This window comes from Mirounga leonina, unplaced genomic scaffold (assembly GCF_011800145.1).
Source record: "Mirounga leonina isolate KUSES-001 unplaced genomic scaffold, KU_Mleo_1.0 Mir_115, whole genome shotgun sequence".
Lineage (NCBI taxonomy): Eukaryota > Metazoa > Chordata > Mammalia > Carnivora > Phocidae > Mirounga > Mirounga leonina.
In genome coordinates this window covers 86033224-86055525 of record NW_023270268.1, presented here as the reverse complement: position 1 = coordinate 86055525, position 22302 = coordinate 86033224, and the positions used below count along the sequence as shown (strand labels likewise).

The 22302-nt window shown below is 38.3% G+C and overlaps 1 protein-coding gene across 3 annotated transcripts in view; it reads left to right on the top strand.

Moving 5' to 3' along the window:
* IQCG (IQ motif containing G) overlaps window positions 1-22302 on the top strand; it is a 45338-nt gene that overhangs the window by 6819 nt on the left and 16217 nt on the right. For all 3 annotated transcript variants that reach the window (XM_034999970.1, XM_034999969.1, XM_034999968.1), the window contains 3 exons: window positions 3840-4054; window positions 6507-6635; window positions 15376-15457. In XM_034999970.1, coding sequence (XP_034855861.1) covers window positions 3840-4054; window positions 6507-6635; window positions 15376-15457 — 426 coding nt within the window. The remainder of the gene's footprint in view (window positions 1-3839; window positions 4055-6506; window positions 6636-15375; window positions 15458-22302) is intronic.

The window sequence follows — 22302 nt, the reverse complement described above, 5'->3', positions numbered from 1 at the left end:
TGATGTTATGGACTCCTCCTCAAAATGCTATTTGAGTTATCAAAAAAACTCAACTTGGTAGTGAGCAAAATCTTTATAAATTCTTAAGCTCTTTTAAATTTTTTTTTTAACATTTATGTATTTATTTGAGAGAGAGAGCATGTGAGCCTGTGGGAGGGGCAGAGGTCCCTCAACTGACTGAACCACCCAGGCACCCCAAGCTCTTGTAATAATAACTTAGATTATAGATATAAAATGAAAAAACTTATTATTTATTTTTTTTTAGAGAGAGAGAGAGCATGAGAGCAAGCAGGGGTGGGGGTGAGGGGCAGAAGAGGGAGAGGGAGAATCCCAAGCAGGCTCCATTCCCAGCACAGAGCTGGACGTGGGGCTTGATCTCACAACTCTGAGATCATGACCGAAACGAAATCAAGAATCAGATGCTTAACTGGCTGAGCCACCCAGTGCTCCAGGAAAGAACTTATAAGTACAAATACACATTTATTACGTTCAGCAAAATTACATTATATAGTTTGTACAGCATACATTATTTCTGATTCTCTAACAAATGAAAATTGCTGTATAAACAACAGAGTAAATTACTTTCCATATCTAACAGAAAAGAAGTTCATATTTATTGTAACTAGATAATTAAATTTCCCTTTCATTACACCTTATCATTTTTAAATTATTGTTATTATTATTGTTATATATATAGTCTGGGTTTGTAAAGCTTTTATTAAAGTTTAAAAGTTAAAATTTTAATAGAACACTGGATTTGGAGTCAGGAGATCTTTGCGATTTAGTTGTGTACTATGAGCAGTTCATTTCACTTTCTTGGTCTTCATGTTCTTATTTGTAAAATGTGATGGAGCTTTTTGTGTATTTTTTTTTTAAGATTTTTAAGTAACCTCCACACCCAAGGTGGAACTCGAACTCACAACCCCAAGATCAAGAGTCGCATGCTCCACTGACTGAGCAAACCAGGGGCTCCTACAGTGTAATGGAGTTTTAGCTAAATGATCCATATCATCCCTTCCAGTGCTAACATTCTATGAGTTTTGGGGTAGTTTTAAAACAACAGTAATGGGTATATCAAGAATTTTGTAACAAATTTTTTAAATCAATTTATGAATGGTAAAGAGATTAGAAACCCCAAAACTAAGCCTTTCAATGCATTTAAAACAAGAGTCTAATTCATACATTAATCTAGTTAACAAATAGTAAAGAAGAGTCTAGGGTTTCCTTCCTATATATTGTCTCCCAGCAGTAGGAATCAAAAATAAAAAGATAGTTAACAAGATAAAGTCTGATGATACTTATCAGTGATACTTACTGTGTCAGGCTAAAAAAGAATAATTTGCCTTCGTAGAAACTCAAGAGAGGATGGAAAACCCAAATTTATAAACAATTCAGCAGTGGTCACCACTTCAGTAAATTAAAGAACAAAACTTTTGCACTATTTTATTCTGGTTTATGATAGTGATCTTCACCCACAAAATTTGCCGACTTAACAGAGGCCCTGCTTATCATTTCATAGTAGTGTATATAATAAAGGCTTACACTCATCTTTTTTTTACCCCCCGTCCACTCTTATCTTGATTAATAGAAACTTAACAGCCCTTTCCTCAATATGAGTTCCACAACCTTACAAAATTGTGAGTCTTTTAAAATAATTGTTTGTTTTTTTACTTCCTAATACTAGTTCTAACTTACAGATTTTACAATGCCATTGCTCTATAAGGGCATAGGATATATATTTTAAATCCTTAGTATGTATGTGGATGTTTTCTTTCTCCAAAGGCTTCATTCATATTGTTCAGCCTTAGAACAACCTTGGGATGAAAGGTTAGTTAGCATTATCCCTCCTTTATAGCTATTTTTATAGCTAAGGACATCTCCAAATAGATTTTCAATGGTAAAATCATGGGATAGAATGATAAAAAAAAAAAAAAAATACTAATGTACCAGATTCTACCAGAAGTGGGAGTAATTGGACCAAAATTTGGGAAGAGCTCCCCTGCAGAGATACTGTTTCTCTTACCTTTTCCCTTAGGGTCTAATACCCTACCTCGTACCTAGTGTATGCTATATAAAAATATTTTTTAGTGAGTGTACTAAAACATTTAGCTAGTTCCTTTAAGTTCTGTCTTTAAAAAATTCATATTTGGGGTGCCTGGGTGGCTCAGTCGTTAAGCGTCTGCCTTCAGCTCAGGTCATGATCCCAGGGTCCTGGGATTGAGCCCCGCATCGGGCTCCCTGCTCTGCAGGAAGCCTGCTTCCCCCTCTCCCACTCCCCCTGCTTGTGTTCCCTCTCTCACTGTGTCTCTCTCGGTCAAAATAAATAAATAAAATCTTTTAAAAAAAATTCATATTTATTTATAGTAATGAGTAAATCAGGCTGCTTGACACAGTTGCCTCCTTTTCCAGATGCCCAAGCATAAAGGTAGAGGAAAAATAGGGAAATAGAAAGAGCTTCCTAGGCCTTACACTTTCCCCTTTCCTACCTAGGCATAATCTAAAATAATAACCACCCTTAAGGTTTTCCTTACATCCAGGTAAGTTTCAGCTTAACTGTTGAAATGCTACTTTTCTGTTCTCTTTGTAGCCAGTCAAATTAATTTTAATTTAAAGAAATATTTTAAAATTTAATTCTTAATTAAGGCAGCATTTTGTTTTGTTCTTGCCTACAGATGTTTTCCTCAGATCTGAATCTTTGCCTATTGTTGATGTAAAGAAAAATGCAGTTGAGTCTGCGTTTATTAACCGTTAATGGATCGTTTTTTACCATTTCTGGGCTAGTTGAAGTTTAGCTAAGGAAGACCTAGGCTTTATGTATCAATAGGCAGATAAACCTTTCTTCTGTGCATAGGATCTGCACAAGAATTTAAGTAATCATAACAAGTACAGAACTTAAATAATTCTGTGTGCTGTTCTAAATGCATTATGTGTATTGATTTATTTAATCCTCATAGTAACTGTGAGAGCAAGTGCTAGTATCCCTGTTTTACCAATGGGAAAATGGAGGCATAGAGATATTAAACAGTTGTCTAAGTCAGTATGGTTTAGTAAGAAATAAAGCCAGGATTCAAACAAGGAAGTTTGGTTTCAGAGTCCATAGGCATAATCGCTATGTTATATGGCCTCTCAATAGCTAAAGCTTTTAGCAACAGATTAAATAGGAATCATCAATTAAAAGACATATGCTGTTCCTCAGGTTGATGCCTACCCCTCAGTGTTCAAGTTTGGGTCTGAAAAATGAATTATTTTGGCTTTTTCCCACATGACCTTTGAAATCTATACCACACCACTAATTTTACCAACTTATGCTCTTTGCTAGGATATTTCTTTCATTCTTTATATTTCATATTCATGTGTTCAATGAACATTTGAGTTTTCTATGCCCTCGGCATTGTTCTAAGCAATGAGACTATAAAGATGGCTGCATTTATTATGCAGTCTTGTTCCAAAAAGAATCTGAGGTGAACCAAGATCTCTAAGACACTGCCCCTTCCCTCATAGAATTTACAATCTAATGGAGACATTCATACAAATAATTACAACATGGTAAATATCTGCTAATAGAGATATTTCATAAGGAACTTTACCTTTGATCTTAGTCTTAAAGCTTGCCAGGTGGTAAGTTGAGGAAAGACAGGCAAAAGGAATGTTGTCTAAAGGCAGTAAGGCACAAAATAGCAGGACGTGATTTGGGTGGCTGAAGAAAAGGGTAATTTTCTTGTGCGTTGAATACAAGTGGCAGAAGGTGCGGTTGACAAATGTAGGCAGAAGTCCTGGGATAGCATTGTTTCTTTACTCTTAAAATCTGTCTTACATAAAACATCATTTCTTGTTTTTAGAAGAAAAACAAGAGCTTAGAAAAACTTCCAGAGGCCTCAAGAACCTCAAAAATACCCAGTCCATTCTTACCTAAAGAAGAAACCAAGTTGCCAGGAGTCCAAAAAGGAAGCCAATTTACCAATGAGTTTAACAAAATGCAAGATTTTGTCTTCAAAAAACCTGCAAGACAGACCATAATGTCCACGGACATAATGAAGAAAATCCAGATTGATAGGTAAAGAAGGAGAGCATATTTGGAAAAGTAATAGTAAAATGGGTGCAAGGGTAGCTGCTGTCTTCTCTTAGGGATTGGTCATTAGATGCAAAGGTACTGCTGATAATAGGATTAGCTAAAGACTGCTTAGAGGGAGTGTGGTACAATTGAAAGTATGGTGGCTATATGATCATGGGCAAGTTGTTGTTTGTGTCCAGCTTTTAAAAGTGAAAATAATTATAGCAACTTTGCAATATCAGTGTGAGGATTAGAAATAAGGCTGCAGCCAAGTGCCTGGCACGAATTGGTAGCTGTTGTGATGCTTTATCTATGAGTAAGAGACAGACACCATCCAAGTAGCCAACTTTTTTTTTTTTTTAAGATTTTATTTATTTATTTGACAGAGAGAGACACAGCGAGAGAGGGAACACAAGCAGGGGGAGTGGGAGAGGGAGAAGCAGGCTCTCCGCCGAGCAGGGAGCCTGATGCGGAGCTTGATCCCAGGATCCTGGGATGATGACCTGAGCCAAAGGCAGACGCTTAACGACTGAGCCACCCAGGCGCCCCAAGTAGTCAACTTTTAAGCTGAGTTTTAATCCTGAGAATTTCTGAAAGGCAGTCTCGGTTTCCATTGTCTCATTATTCAGTTTTTTGTCAGGCTTGCTGACAAGGAAGCCTGTTAAGTTTAAAAGAGGATGTAATATTATGGTAAGAATTGTTGGTAAATGAATGTTTATAGCAATTACCCAGGGCCACTAGCCATATCCAGCCCATAGTCTGTTTTTGAAAATAAATTTTATTAGAATACAGCATTGCCCATTTGTTTACATACTGTTTCTTGCTGCTTTCATGAGTAGCAAAGCTGAGTAGTTGCAACAGAGAATTTATGGCCTGCAAAGCCAAGAATATTTACCATTTCTCTCTTTATAGGAAAAGTTTGCCAACCCCTGCATCAGAGGGGTAATGTTTCTTGTGAAATCAATCTGGCTCAGATTTGCATACATGACAGAAAGGTGTCCTGCTTATAAACACCAATCTAGTTAATGTCCTTTTCATTCTCTGTGGGATGGCTCATATCTTTTCAATTGTTTTTTTTTTTTTTTTACTTCGATGTACTTCTTTTTTCTTAATATAGTTATTGAATCTTTCTGTTTGAACTATTGTCAAAAATTATTATGAAAACATTAAATAGCAGCATTTAAAATCTATACCTATAAGAATATTATAAAAAGTAATGGATGGGGACCTGGGTGGCTCAGTCAGTTAAGCATCTGCCTTTGGCTCAGGTCATGATCCCAGGGTCCTGGGATTGGGCCCTGAGTTGGGCTCCCTGCTCAGTGAGGAGCCTGCTTCTCCCTCTCCCTCTGCCACTCCCCCTGCTTGTGCTCTCTAGCTCTCTCTCTCAAATAAATAAATAAAAATCTTTAAAAAATAAAATAAAAAGCAACAGACTATGAGCCAGGAAACCTGGATTATGTAGTTCTACCTTTTTCTCAAATTAGTTATGTGACCTTGGGCAAGTCATTTAACCTTCCTGTGCCTGGGTTTACTCATCTATAAAATGTGAGTGTTTTATTAGCTCTTCTATTTTTTTAAGATTTTATTTATTTATGAGAGAGGGAGAGGGGAGGGGCAGAGGGAGAAGCAGACTCCCCGCTGAGCAGGGAACCGGACGCAGGGCTTGATCCCAGGACCCTGAGATCATGACGTGAGCCACAGGCAGATACTTAACCAACTGAGCCACCAAGGTTCCCCTATTAGCTCTTTAAAAAATTTTTTAAATGATTTAACTTTTGCAAAATTATGAAATATTTTTAAAATGCAGAAAAATATAAAAAATGAAATAATGAGTACTTAAGTGTGTAACCACCATATCCTAAATTTTACCATGAGTACTTTAGAGGTGTTTGGTTTTTTTTAAATAAAATACTTAAGATACAATTGGAGCCTCTGATGCTAGCCCCTCACTGTTCCCCCAAAGACAAACTCTCTTCTGAATTTGGTGTTTATTATTCTCTTACATTCTGTTGTGATACTTTTATTAAGTATGTATGTGTTTTATTTAAACAATACAATTTTATATGTTTTAAAATATTATATATATAATATCATACTGTACATTCAATATTTGTTAGTCCTTGGTATGTAAACTTTGTCAGGTTAAGGAAGTTCTCTTTTATTTCTAGTTTGCTGAGAGTTTTTGTTGCTCATTTTCAAATGAGTGGATATTGAATTTTGCCAAATGTCTTTTCTGCATCTGTTGTGATGGCCATATGTTTTTTCTCCTTTCCTTTTGTTTATGTGTTGAATACTATTAATAGACTTTCTAATGCTAAACTATTCTTGCATTCCAGGAGTAATTCCAACTTAGTTATGATTTTCATCCTGGGTCTTAACCTGTGTGACTTCTGTAGCCCTTGTAAATGTAAGAAAATATACCTTATTAACTCATCCTTTTTGTGTCTCCTTACAGGCAATTTTTCAGTGATATAATTACAGATACCATGCAGGAGTTGGAAGAGTCAGGCACTTTCACCAGTCTCCTAAAAGCCCTGGGAAAAGAGAGGGAAAACAAAATGCATTTTTATGATATCATTGCCAGGTCCGAGTAATATTAGGTTTATTTGCTGTGTTGTATTTTTTTTTTTAAGATTTTTATTTATTTATTTGAGAGGGAGAGTGAGCGAGAGGTTGAGAGAGAGTGAGAGAGCAAGTGAGCAAGAGAGAGAGCACACACAAGCAGGGGGTGAGGCAGAGGGAGAAGCAGACTCCTCGTTGAGCAGGGAGCCCGATGTAGGGTTCACTCCCCGGACTCCGGGATCATCACCTGAGCTGAAGGCAGACCCAGGTGCCCCTGCTGTGTTGTATTTTAAAATGCCATAAAACTTTTACCAGAAGTTCTTGATTTCTAAAGCAAATCAAATTTGTGCTTTCCAGGGAAGATAAATAGAACTCAGAAATGTAAGTGCTAATCTTAGTTTTGCTGGGACAGTAATTCAAATTTCTGGGCTTCAGTTATGTATATCTACAGTATGTTAAGAATATTCTTCCTATTGTACAGTAATCTTTTTTTTTTAAATGTTATTTCTGGATAGTTAACATACAGTGTAATATTGGTTTCAGGTATACGATACAGTGATTCAGCACTTCTATACAGTACCTGGTGCTCCTCATGACAATTGCACTCCTTAATCCCCATCATCGATTTAACCCATACCCGCCCCCCTCTGGTAACCATCAGTTTGTTCTCTGTAGTTAAGAGTCTGTGTCTTGGTTTGTCTCTTTTTTTTTCTTTGCTTGCTTGTTTTATTAAATTCCACATATGAATGAAATCATATGGTATTTATCTTTCTCTGACTGACTTTGCTTAGCATTATACTCTCTAGCTCCATTCATGTTGTTACAAATGGCAAGATTTTGTTCTTTTTTATGGCCAAATAATAGTCCATTGTGTATATTCACATTTCGATATCCATTCTTCAATCGATGAACACTTGGGCTGCTTCCATATCTTGGCTATTGTAAATAATGCTGCTATAAACATAGGGGTGCATATATCCCTCTGAGTTAGTATTTTTATGTTCTTTGGGTAAAACCTAGTAGCACAATTATTGGATCATAAGGTAGTTCTATTTTTAACTTTTTGAGGAAACTCGGTACTGTGTTCTACAGTGGCTGCATCAGTTTGCATTCCCACCGAGAGTGCGAATGGTTCCTTTTTTCTCCACATCCTCAACCAACACCTGTTGTTTCTTGTGTTGTTGATTTTAGCCATTCTGGCAGGTGTGAAGTGATACCTCATTGTAGTTTTGATTTGTATTTCACGGATGGTAAGTTTTGATGAACATCATTTCATATATTTGTTGGCCATCTGTATGTCTTTGGAGAAATGCCTGTTCATGTCTTGCACCCACTTTTTAACTGGATTATTTTTTTGGTGTTGAGTTTTAGAAGTTCTTTATTTTGGGTTCCAACCTTTTATCAGATATGTCATTTGCAAATATCTTCTCCCATTCTATAGATTGCCTTTTAGTTTTCTTGATTGTTTCCATCACTCTGAAGAAGCTTTTTTTTTTTTTTTTTTTTTTTTTTTTAATGCAGTCCCAATAGTTTACTTTTGGTTTTGTTTCCCTTGCCTTAGGAGACCTATCTAGAAAAAGTTGCCACAGCCAATGTCAGAGAAGTTACTGCCTGTGCTTTCTTCTAGGATTTTTATGGTTTCAGGTCTTACATTTAGGTCTTTAATCCATTTTGAATTTATTTTTGTAGATGGTGTAAGAAAGTAGTCCAGTTTCTTCCTTTTGCGTGTTGCTGTCCAGTTTTCCCAACATTTGTTAAAGAATATGGTCTTTTTCCCATTGGATATTCTTTCATGCTTTGTCGAAGATTGATTGACCATATAATTGTGGGTTTATTTCTGAATTTTCTCTTCTGTTCCGTTGATCTATGTGTCCATTTTTGTGCCAGTACCATCCTATTTTGATTACTACAGCTTTGTAATATAACTGAAGTCCAGAATTGTGATGATTCCAGCTTTGCTGTTCTTTTTCAAGATTGCTGTGTCTATTTGGGGTCTTTTGTGATTCCATACAAATTTTAGGATTGTTTGTTCTAGTTCTGTGAAAAATGCTGTTGGTATTTTGATAGGGATTGCATTAAATATGTAGATTGCTTTGGGTAGTATAGACATTTTCACAAGATTTGTTCTTCCAATCCATGAGCATGGAATGTCTTTCCATTTCTTGGTATTGTCTTCAATTTCTTTCATCAGTTTTTTGTAGTTTTCAGAATACAGGACTTCATCTCTTTTGTTAGGTTTATTCCTAGGTATCTTATTATTTTTGGTGCAATTATAAATGGGATTGTTTTCTTAATTTCTGTTTCTGTTACTTCATTATTGGTGTATAGAAATGCAACAGATTTCTGTACATTAATTTTGTATTCTGCGACTTCACTAAGTTTGTTTAGTGGGTATAGCAGTTTTTTGGTGGAATCTTTTGGGTTTGAGATATATATATCTTATTATATATAAATAAATATATATAGTATCATGTCATCTGCAAATAGTCAAATAGTGAAAGTTTTACTTCTTCCTTACCGATTTGGATACCTTTACGGTAATCTTTCTTAAGACTGAATTCACTGAAAATCCCTGGACCATAGCGGGTGATAATAAAAAGCATGCCAAGGAAAGTTTTCTTTTCCAGAGCCTTTCAACTAATTCCAAAGATTTTCATACTCTAAGAAATTGAACACAATCAAATGATTTGGGGACCACAACAAAATTCTTTTTATATGAACCCTGAATACTCAAATGAGAGTGTTTATCCTGTTTGCACAGGAATTGTTTTTACTTGAGTTATTTTCTCTTCCTTTGCACCTTAGAATTGGTAATAAATTCTGTACTAGGAATATGTTTTTGGTTAGATTAATTAATACATGTAAAGCATTTAGGATAGTTCCTGCACACAGTGTCTAATAATAATAATAACAGCTAGTATTATAGACTTAGCATTGTGAGCACATTTTGTTACTTAGTAATTTCAAAAAAAGCTAATCAAGTAAGAAAAATAAAAAAGAAATATATGTACCACTATTTGGAAGGGAGAAAATAATAATGTAGATAGTTTGCCAGTGATTGATTTTACATATGTGATTGTGTATGATAATTTCTTCTTTTAATTTTTCTTCCAATTAGATAGGCATCAATTTAGATTTATTTAAGTTGGAGAATTATATCTAGATTTGGGCAAATCAGTAGCAAATTTTCAGTATTTTAACTATTGTGTGATTGGCACTTTTAAAATCTTATCTTAGAAGATAGATAAGATTTTCTATTTAGTTCCTTGAATAAGAGCTTTATGAAATAAACTTTGCATACTGTTAAAGAAATTATTCAGACATGTTAAAATGGTGAGGAAGGCTTTATTCAGGTCTGCTGTAATAGGGAGAGAGATTAGGCTTAACTCTGAATACAGTAAAGGCAGCTGAGGATTTCTAGCCAGTGAGAACAGTGAGGGGGTCAGTGGATGGAAAATTACTAAGATACATAAAGAATAGGGGATTCTTGGTAAACTAATTTAACAGGATTTTTGCTGAAAGCAGACCAAAGGCTTAGACATCAAGGATGGGGGATGAGGAATTTGATCAGATATCCAGGGTGATCAGATATCAAGGGTGGGGGATTCTCTCTAAACTGTCTTAGCAGAAATCTTGCTAAACTGAAGGCAGTTTATGCAGGCTATGCAGGCTGAAGGCAAGTACTGGGGCCAAGGTCATGCCTAGTAGAGAAGGCTCAGAGGAGCCTGATTAGTTTGGTCAAGGAGAGAGTTTTGTCGATACCATAACATTCATCCTTTTAAAGTATACAATTTGGTGGGTTTTGGTATATTCACAGTTGTGTAATCATTACTACTATCTAATTCCAGAACATTCTCATCATTCCAAAAAAGAAAGCCTGTACTCATTAGTATTCACTCTCCATCCATCTCTTCTCAGCTCCTCTGTTTAGTTTTAAATGAAGCTTCTTTTAGTGGTAATGATCTTCACTAACAATAAAGTCTTACAAAATAATAAGAAAAATATCAGTACATAAATAGAAAAATGTAATGAAAAAATAAGTGTAATGAGTGAGTCTTGGGGAAAGCCCCACACATAGGGTCTGCCATAAAATGATTTTTCCTTCTTCCAGGAGCAGAGGATGTGAAAGACATGCTTAAAGTATGCATTCTATCTGTGAGATGTGTGCATATCTGCCCCTAAGTAAGAATTAATAACATGTGGGCGCCTGGGTGGCTCAGTCGGTTGAGCGACTGCCTTCGGCTCAGGTCATGATCCCGGAGTCCCGGGATCGAGTCCCGCATCGGGCTCCCTGCTTGGCGGGGAGTCTGCTTCTCCCTCTGACCCTCCCCCCTCTCATGTGCTCTCTCTCATTCTCTCTCTGTCAAATAATAAATAAAATCTAAAAAAAAAAAAAAAGAATTAATAACATGTAAAAATCCTCTGCTTAAATCCCGTTTGGTTAAGAATCATTCTCACTTTTTTTTTTAAGTAATCTCTACACCCAAAATGGGGCTCAAACTCACAACCTGGAGATCAAGAGTGGCATGCTCTTCTAACTGAGCCAGCCAGCCACCCCTCACTTATTTTTTTTATTTTAAGATTTTATATATATTTATTTGACAGAGAGAGAGAGACAGCGAGAGAGGGAACACAAGCAGGGGGAGTGGGAGAGGGAGAAGCAGGCCTCCCACTGAGCAGAGAGCCTGATGCAGGGCTCGATTTCAGGACCCTGGGATCATGACCTGAGCCGAAGGCAGACGCCCAATGACTGAGCCACCCAGGTGCCCCCCTCACTTATTTTTTAATATGTATCCCACTTCAATATTATTCAGGGCAGGCAGACTACATCGTTTTTCAAAGCAAAAGAAAGGAGAGATTTTGCCAGGTTTTAAGGCCTTTTGAGATTTTGTCCAGAAGGTCAAGATGTATGAGGTATCACTTTCATCATGGTCACTTAGTCTCTACTCTAGAAAGGCAAACAAAGGTGCCAGAATAGCCCCTCTGCTTGCTGAAGCCATAACCTGGATACTTCTTATTGGAACTCAGCTGTAGAATATAGGTCACTAATAAACGTGCAAACCACACCAGCACTATTCCCATTTGTGGTAGAAAGGTGTACATAACTTAAATACTATGTGAGTATTGTTTGGGCATTGCTTTTTTTTTTTTTTTTAATAGACTTCAGTTTTAGATTTATAGAAAAATTGGGCAGAAAGTAGAGTTCCTATATACCCCTTATTATTAACATCTTATATTAATGCAATGCATTTGTTGTCATCTATGAGCCAATATTGATACATTATTATTAACTAACGTCCATAGGGGATCACTCTTTGTGTTATACATTTTATGCATTTTGACAAATGTGTGGTGACATGCATCCACCATTCCAGTTTTATGCAGAATAGTTTCACTGCCCTAAAATTTCTCTGTGTTCTACCTATTCATCCCTCCTGCCCTCCCCCTGAGTCCCTGGCAACCACTGATTTTTTTTACTGTCTTCATGGTTTTGCCTTCTTCAGAATGGCATGCATTTGGAATCATACAGTACGTAGCTTTTCCAGTTTGGCTTCTTTCACTTAGTATTGTGTGTTTAAGGTTCTTCCATGTCTTTTCATGTTTGACAGCTCATTTCTTTGTTAGCACAGAATAATATTTCATTGTCTGGCTATACCACAGTTTATCTATTCACATACTGAAGGACAACTTGGTTGCTTCCAAGTTTTGACAATTATTGAATAAAACTACTTTAAATATCTATGTATGGGTTTTTTTTTTTAATATTTATTTATTAGAGAGAGAAAGAGAGAAAGCCGGGAGGAGTGGGGCAGAGGGAGAGAGAGAGAGAAACTCAGGCAGACTCCGCACTGAGTGTGGAGCACGATGCGTGGCTCAATCTCATGACCCTGCAATCAGACTTGAGCCAAAACCAAGAGTCAGATGCTTTAACTGCCTGTGCCATGCCACCCAGGCACCCCTCTATGTATAGGTTTTGGTGTGGACATAGATTTTTAACTCATTTCAGGAAATACCAAGGAGCATAATTGCTAGGTTGTTATGGTAAGAGTATGTTTAGTTTTGTAAGAAGCTGCCAAACTGACTTCTGCATTCTCACCAACAATGAATGAGAGTTCCTGTTGCTCCACATCCTTGGCAGCATTTGGTGGTGTCAATCTTTTGGATTTCTGCCTTTCTGTTCAGTGTATAGTGGCCTCATTGCTGTTTTAATTGGGCATTGCTTTTGCTAGAGAGTAAAAAGTGGGCTGACTGGTCTTTATCTCTTAGTGTGCTGAAATTTCCTTTCATTGTGATGATGAATCAAAATGTAGTCTGATCCAGAGAGATGAGACATCCTTTGGCTTGGCATATCCAAAAATGATAAGAAAAGACAGTTCACTGAAGGGGACACATAGTAGGCCAATAAACATATAAGAAATGTTTACCTTCAAATCAATAGTATACCATTTTTCATTTCTCACACTGACCAGTTTTCTTCCTTATGGCAAACAGCACTAGTGGGAATATAGTTTTAGATGTAATCTGTTGGGTTTTTTCCATGCCCCTAGAATAGTTAGAGCATCATTTTTGGTTAAATTAATACTTAGTATTATGATGATGATGATTATGTGTAAATAGTTCACAGATGGGACATACAGTATATATAATGATGAAATTTTCTTTCTTGAACAGCTTTTTTTTTTTTTTCCCCTAGAGTTAAATCTTGCCACTTTTTTGTTTGCCTGTTTTGACATTTCTGTTCCAAATCCAGCACCCAACTCTTCACCAGAGCCCTGGAACTCTTTAAGTGTAGTCATACATATTAAGTCTTTCCTTCCTTCCTTTCTTCTTTCTTTCCTTCCTTCCTTCTTTCGCTTTCTTTTTTCCTTTTGAAACTTTCTTCTGTTCTTTTTCTCCTCTTTGTTGCTGTTGCTCCTAGGGCCTGCAGCATTACTATGGTTCTGGGCCTTCCTTTCATCTCCTGAGATTTCCTTTTGATCCTGTTTTCTAGACCCCCATTCTTCCTCTTTTTTATGTAAATCCCCCATTTTGTTGGAGCATGAACAAAGGGTGCGTGGAAGTTACATATATTAAGATCTTACATGTCTGAAAATCTTTTTCTGTTTCATGCTTTATTAGTAATTTGACTAGGTACAGATTTTTAGATTGAAAATCATCTTTTGGGGCGCCTGGGTGGCTCAGATGGTTAAGCGTCTGCCTTCGGCTCAGGTCATGATACCAGCGTCCTGGGATCGAGCCCCGCAGCGGGCTTCCTGCTCAGCGGGGAGCCTGCTTCTCCCTCTCCCTCTGCCTCTCTCCCTGCTCATGCTCTCTCCTTCTCTCTCTCTCTCTCTGTATCTCTGTGTCTCAAATGAATAAATTAAAAAAAAAAATCTTTAAAAAAAAAAAAGAAAATTATCTTTCATAATTTTGAAGGCAATACTCCACTAATTTCTAGTTTCCCTCATAAATAACACTTATTTATTTAACTGAATCTACACCAGGGTTCTGAATTTATTATTCGAGGTAAATATTTTGCATCTTTCTTATCTGTTTCTTATAATCTATAAATGGGAATTACATAATCTATAGTTCGGCAATGACGATCTCAATCTCAAGATTCTAGTTAACTACATGCTTTCTAAACATTTCTGAATAGCAATACTTATCTAGATGCTATTTAGTGGGAAGGTGTTTTGGTTGTGGCTATAGACTGAATGTTTGCATACCCCACCCCTGCCCCCAATTTATTTGTTGAAACCCTAACCCTCAATGTAATGATATTAGAAGGTGGGAACTTTGGGAAGTGATTAGGTCATGAGGGTGGAGGCCTCATGAATGAGATTAATGCCCATATAAAGGACACCCCAGAGAGCTTCTTCTTCCCTTCCATCATATAAAGATGCAAGTGAAAATGACCATCTGTGAACCAGGAAACTGTTTCTCACCAGACACTGAATCTGATGGCGCCTAGATCTTGGACTTCACAGTCTCCAAACTGTGAGAAATGAATTCTGTTATTTATAAGCCACCCAATCTGATATATTTTGTAATGGTGGCGTGAGCTAAGACAGTTTTTATTTTGTTTTGTTTATTCTTACATTGTTTATTTATTATATCGTTTTGTTTTTTTTCTTCAGACCTAGATAATGGCATTACTAGAGATAAGCAGAATTCTGTTTCTGAGTACAAACAGAAACCTAAAGTAGTTACGTTCTAATTCAGATGGTACTGAATTTGAATCCTGCTTTGCCATTTACTGTTTGTGTGCCCATGGCAAGTGTGTTAAGTCATGTCTTCTGAGAGTTGCCAAGATGAGATTATTCATGCAAAGACTTTATCAGGGGAAACACCTGTGTGAGAGAAAATGTGGAGGGAGCCTTCGGACTCAATGCTGAACTGACCCCAAGCGAAGGAGAGGGAGGTTAGGTGGAAGAGAGTGCCCTGCTCTTCCTTTTCCTCTTCCTGTTCCTCCTCCTCTTAGCTTTGTCTGAGCATCAGCTATTTTAGATACAACATATAAGCCAAAACCTCCTTTTCTGGTTTACTAAAACAAATCGCAGTGTTCTATAAAGTGACTGAAAGTGTTCCATGGACCAGCACCATGAGCAACATCCGAGAACTTGTTAGAGATGTGAATTCCAGGGCCCCATCCCAGACTTAATGAATCAGAATCTCTGGGGTAGAGCCCAGGAATCTGTTTTTGAACATTGGGGGTGAGCCTTGTGCACACTAGAGTTTGAGAAGCACCCCTCTAAATAAATCATTCTTATTTCTTCTAGGGAGGAAAAAGGGAAAAAACAGATAAGATCTCTTCAAAAACAGCTGCTTAATGTCAAAAGAGAACAGCAAGCTGAAGTACAGGTAAGAATCACCTGGCCAACACTGAAAGTTACTGAGCTAAAACAGCCACGTAGAAGCCATCTTTCTTAAGCAAAGAAAAATTACGTATGAGAAATTGTTGTTTCTCCTGGGATGCCTTTACTAATCAGAGTATATATAAAGAGAGTAACTAGAGAGTTGCTTGGGGTATATAAGTAAGTCCAGAATAGAACTCAGGGAGACCCCAACTCTCTGGAACGCTTAGTCTGTTCTTACTCCTCCCATCCCACTCAATCATACCACCTGCCCTTTCCCTACAGGAGACCTTATCCCAGGCAGTCTCTTGTTTTCCAGCATCCCAGATGGGAGACTGTAGTCCCAGATGGGACATTAAGCACATTACAAACCTCCTTATACATGATGGTTAGGTTTGATAACGTCATCTGTATTATATTTCAAGTACAGAGTGGATTTAGTGGGCTTTTTTAGTCATTAGGACCTAACCTTATATCTAATTTACCTCTATAAGAAAATGCTTCCCAAGTTTTAAGCAATAGACTTGCAAAACAATGCTTGGGCTACAGTGCAGGCAGTTAGAAATTAGTTCTTTTTTTTTTTTTTTTTAAAGATTTTATTTACTTATTTGTCAGAGAGAGAGAGAGCACAAGCAGGGGGAGCGGCAGGCAGAGGGAGAAGCAGGCTCTCCACTGATGTGGGAATTGATCCCAGGACCCTGGAACCACGACCCAAGCTGAAGGCAGACGCCCAACCAACTGAGCCACCCAGGCACCCAGAAATTAGTTCTATTAAGATTTCTAACACTATTAGCAGTTTAGAAAGTTACAGAATATGGCTTAATATCAGCTTTTGCCTAGCTATTTGGACAAGTTTATGCTTCAGGGAGTCTTCATTATTCCGTATATCGAAGTTAGAAGACTTTTTTTTAAAAAGATTTTATTTTTATTTATTTGACAGAGAGACACAGCTAGAGAGGGAACACAAGCAGGGGGAGTCGGAGAGGGAGAAGCAGGCTCCCCACTGAGCAGGGAGCCCGATGTGGGGCTCGGCCCCAGGACCCTGGAATCATGACCTAAGCCGAAGGCAGACGCTTAACCTACTGAGCCACCCAGGCACCCCGAGAAGAATTTTTTTTTTTAAAGATTTTATTTATTTAAGAGGGAGAGAGCATGAGCAGGGGGAGTGGCAGAGGGAGAGAGAGAAGCAGGCTCCCTGCGGGGCTCGATCCCAGGACTCTGGGATCATGACCTGAGCCGAAGGCAGACGTTTAACGACTGAGCCACCCAGGCGTCCCAGCCAGTATGTTTTCAGATAGTTTTAAAGTTCCATTTGCTTGCACTCCTCCTACTAGAACTCCAATTATCCCTATTTGGACTTTTTGTTATTGACCTTCAGGTCTCTGTGTTTCTTAAAAAAATTTTTCTCTTTGTTCATGTGATTGAATAATCTCTATTTGTCTATCTTCAAGTTTACTGACTTTCCATCATCTCCATTCTACCTATTAAGCCCTTCTAGTACTTTTTTTGTTTTAAAATTTAGATAATGTATTTTTTTAAATTTATTTATTTGAAAGAGAATGAGAGCATGAGAGGGGGGAGGGTCAGAGAGAGAAGCAGACTCCCTGCTGAGAGGGAGCCTGATGTGGGACTCTATCTCAGGGCTCCAGGATCATGACCTGAGCCAAAGGCAGTCACTTAACCAACTGAGCCACCCAGGTGCCCTAGATAATGTATTTTTTAGTTTTAGAATTTCTATTTAGTTCTTTTTTTATAGCTCTATTTCTCTGCTGAGATTTCTTGTTGTTGTTTTTTTTTTCTAATTTATTATGAGCATATTGCTCTTTATTGAGCTTTGTTTAAACTCCGTGTCCACTGGGATGCCTGGTTGGCTCAGTTGGTAGAGCCAACAACTCTTGATCTCAGGGTTGTGAATTCAAGCCCCACGTTGGGTGTAGAGATTACTTAAAAAGAAAATCTTAAAAAAAAAACCTCTTGTCTGCTAATTCCAACATTTGGCATTTTAAGGTTAATCTCTCTTGAGAATGGTTCATAGTTTTCATTTTCTTCAATATGAACTAATTTTGGAATGTGTCCTGGACAGTGTGAATATTATGTTGTAGAGACTCTGCATTCTCTTCTATCCCCCAAAGTGTACAGGCATTTTTGTTTTAGTGGTCAGTTAACTTGGTTAAATTAAAACTAAAAACTCTCACCTACATTGGGCAGGAGCTCATCTCAGTTCACTTTCTTTTATCCTTAGCAGGTCTGCCTGCATTCTTCCTGGCACTGTGTGCCTCAGAAATCAGCTACAGATTTGGACAGAATTTATACTCCAAATGTGAAGCTTCCTTTCTCCCTTTCAGCATTATTGAAAATTATTTGGCTGTGGTTGTCCAAAATCTGTTTTCTGGTTTTTCAGTCTAAAAAGACTACGGTATTTTGAATCAGGGTTTCCACTGCTTTACACATGCCACCACCCCCCACACACACTCCATAGTGCTGACTGTGGTCTAATCAAGGTCATAAAAAGTTGGAAACTCACCACATGCTGCACCCTTCTTACACGTGTCTCCTTCCTCCAGAATCTGCCTGATTTTGTACACTCCAATGTTTTATGTAATTTCCTTTTATATTGAGTCCAGAGTTTATAGTTATTAACTGTGTGAGGGTCATACTTGTAGGAGCTTATTGGCAATAGTGAAAGTTGAACTTCTAAATATTCAGTTAGGAGATAGAACTTGGGATATGTAAGGAACTAAAAGAAGGCCAGTTTATAACTGCTAAAGTTTGGAGAGAAAGGGAGAGAATAACATAGATGAACCTAGAATGGGAGATAGGGAACAGATTATGGAGGGCCTTATAAGCCATGCTTCTCCGGGCAAACATCAGCAATGGGTGCCGTAAAGGTGGGGGAGGCTCATCATGTAAGAAATCTGTCTTGTCCCTGGGGGTCAGGGTTTGGACCATGTTGAAATTCTGGGTCTGTAACCTTTGTTGTTGTGTTTCTTAGGGCTATACCAATCTTCTCCAGACCCGTGGCTTTAGGTTGACCTGAAGTTTCTTTAAGCAATTACCCTTACCTCATTCTGCTGCCTCCAGCACATACAATAAACCTTTCCAGTGCTGGAGCTGCCACTGAGGTATTTAGCATTGGGGAGATATTCTCAAAACAGGATGCCATGGAGGATTTATTTTTCTCCTGGGCCTGGGGCTTCTCATTTCCCTTAAATTTATATATATGTGTATTTTTTTATATATAGTAATATAATAAATTATATATATATTTATTATGTATGTATATGCCTTCAAGGAGAAGGTTGGCTGATAAAGAAGAGTACTTCACTTATTTCAGCTTTGCCCTGATTATTGAGGTTAAATGTAGTAGCAATGAAGTATATGAACCCACTCCTACTCATTTCAACTGGTTACAGGAGCCAAAGGGCACTAAGCTGGATGCCCTACAACCCTAAAATTTCTTAGATCCAGACTCACATGAATGTCTAAACTGGGTGGCCTTAAGCCAACTGTAGCACTAATTCCTCAGCTTTTGGTTCTTTATTCAGCAACCCCATTGCCATCCATAGTCATTGACTGTACTTTGTTCTTCTTTTTTTTTTTTTTTAAGATACATTTATTTATTTATTTGACAGAGAGAAACACAGAGAGAGAGGGAACACAAGCAGCAGGAGTGGGAGAGGAGAAGCAGGCTCCCCGCCAAGCAGGGAGCCCGATGTGGGGCTTGGTCCCAGGACCCTGGGATCACAACCCAAGCTGAAGGCAGACGCTTAATGACTGAGCCACCCAGGCGCCCCATTGACTGTATTTTGGAAAGCTCAGTGCTATGCAGAAGCTTTGCATCATATATATATATATTTTTTTAAGATTTATTTATTTGAAGGGCGCCTGGGTGGCTCAGTCATGAAGCGTCTGCCTGAATTCAGCTCAGGTCATAATTTCAGGGTCCTGGGATCGAGCCCCACATCAGGGCCCTGCTCAGAGGGAAGCCTGATTCGCCCTCTCCCACCACCCCTGCTTGTGTTCCCTCTCTTGCTGTGTCTCTCTCTGTCAAATAAATAAATAAAATCTTAAAAAAAAAAAAAGATCTATTTATTTGAGAGAGAGAGAGTACGCACATGGGCAGGGAGGGGCAGAGAGAGAGAGAATCTCAAGCAGACTCCCTGCTGAGTGCAGAGCCTGACTTGGGGGCTCTATCTCACGACCCTGAGATCCTGACCTGAGCTGAAATCAAGAGTTAGACACCTTAGCCGACTGAGCCACCCAGGCCCCACTGCATCATATTTTACAACAGGCCTGAACTACTCCATCCTCCAAACCATACTTTGGTTTTTCTCTGGCCACACTATTACTACCTTTTGCGTGTTACCTAGTTCTTTTCTTCACTTAGCACCTCAGCTTTTTGTACTCTTTGATGACTTTAATTTCCTTTTTGGGGGGGACTGGATATAGAGTGGGTACCAAAGAGAATAGGTTGAGATGACTCTGATGATCTCTGGACTCCAAAATGGATTAAAGAAGTGAATGAAGATATAGAAGGCATGCTTGCTAATTTGCAAGCAACTGAAAGCTGGTATATGATAAGTAATAGACATCAGAATTCAAAACCCAGTTGATTACTAGAACACTGAACTGACTCCAGGAGGATGCGAAAGTGAAACAAAAGGCCTAATTTTGTTTAGAAGACTGTTAGAAGTTGAGAATTGTGAAGACCTAACTTGTCTTCAATAGTTTCATTAGAGGTTTAGCCAGGTTCTAACATGAATCCCTGAGGTTAGGGTCTTACCACTTTTTGTGGTAGTAACAGCATTTTTTAAAAAAGATTTTATTTATTTGATTGACAGAGAAAGAGAGGGAAAGCAAGCACAAGCAGGGGGGTGCAGAGGACAAGCAGATTCCCCATCCCAGGACCCTGAGAGCATGACCTGAGCCAAAGTGAGACACTTAACCAACTGAGCCACCCAGGTGCTCTGTAGTAACAGCATTTTTAAAAGGTGCCTGCCTTCCCATCTTCTGTAGATTTTGCAGAGTCTGCCTTTTACAGTGCTGCTTCTACTGGATTGTCCTCAGAACCGTGACAATTGTGACCAGTCTCGTTAAAAGCATTTGAAGTGCTTCCTCTTTGTTTTGATTACTGCAGTTTGGGGCGCTGTATAGTATTTATACAGTAGGGAAAAAAATACTCCCGTGTTCTCTGTTGTAGTTAGACATTTATAATATTGTGTATAGTTTTAGGCATTACATTTAAAGGAGTTTACTCAGAGGAGATCAGTCAAGATCAGTCAATAAAGGAAACTTTATTACAAAAGGGCAGAGGAAATTGGTACAATTGAAACGGGAATTGTTCAAATGGAAATGAAGGAATGGCTGGAATTGGAGCCTGAAACTTTAGAAGTCTGGACCTGTTTCATCTGCATCTTAGAATGGGTGACTGTGTAGCTCAGAGTTTATTCAGAGACTGTTCTAGAACCAGCCACTATTCTTAGTCCTAGACAGACAAATACAGATGTTAACTTAATACAGAATTGTATTTTTTTCTTTGGCTTTTGTCACTTTAATAGACCACATTCCCCATTTTCCTTTTTCCCTCCAACCAAACCCTCTTCTCTACTTTGTGTTCAGTTATGAAAACGGACACTACCATTAAAATCCTTTGGCTTACACTTTTGTGGCAGCCATTGGAGCCTTATTAACTATAATTGGTTGACTGCTTGTTTCCATTACTAAATCATCCTCCTCTGAATTCAAATAACGAGTACAGATCTGAAGGCAATTTGGGGATTTGTAAGTCAAGTTTGGTCTGCTATAAAAACCCACAAATATGCTGCATCAGTCCACAGACCTTGATCATGGGGAAGGCTGTAGACACCCTGGGCGACCAGGGTTATGCTGGTGGGTTGTGGTGAGGGAAGATCTTTTCGTAGTGAGAATCCTAAAAGGAACTTCTACAACCCACGACGACCTTTGGCCTGTACCCGCCCTGCTTCTAGGTTGCCTCCTTTTTGCAGACTGGGAAGATGAAGATATGGGATGATACTGCAGTGCATTTGATCATGATTTTACCATCACTAGCCTGTCAATATTTTCTATCTTCCTCTGTTCCCACACGGTGACCATAGAAGGCCACAAGTTGTGCAGAACAGCATTATAGGAGGGAATAATCTGAGGCCCATGGCAACAGCACTGAAACCAGATGCCTTTGGCTTGGCACAGGGTAATTGTAGACCAATGGTTTATGACCTTATTAAGTTACGTAACATAATACCTTTTGCTTGCCATAGGCAGAACCTCCTAGAGTTTTAACTGCATTTCTGATCTTCATATTTTTACTCTGAAAGACTCAATATTCGGTTTGATAAAGAAAACTGACCAGAACATTTTCTTGAGTTTTTGAAAGTATATCTTTGTATTTAATGAACACCTAACTGTTCAACACCATTAGAGTCTGTGAGAAATAAAACTACAGTTTTATATGGGCTGAGGTTTTCTAGAAAAGGTTTTCTGGACTTAAGTGGCGTATAAGCAGGACCTTGAAGAAAGACTAAGCGGTTAAATAGGTATAAAGATTCCGGCCAATGAGGAAGTGAAGCTGTCACATTTCACTCTAACTCAAGTCTTCCTAGAAATCCAGACTTTATCGCTGACTACCATACAGCTTGAATTAGGAGGGAGGAGGGAAGCAAAATGGGAAGAGATGGGAAAAGGGAGGAGAGTGTAGAAAGAAGGGAAGGGGGAAAAGTGAGCCAAAAAAGGCCTCTCTTAAAATGCATTTAATAAACATTTATTGAGTAGCTAAGTTGTGCGAGGCACTGGCAGGATTCTACAGTTGAGAAAGGTCTTAGGTTAAGTAAATTG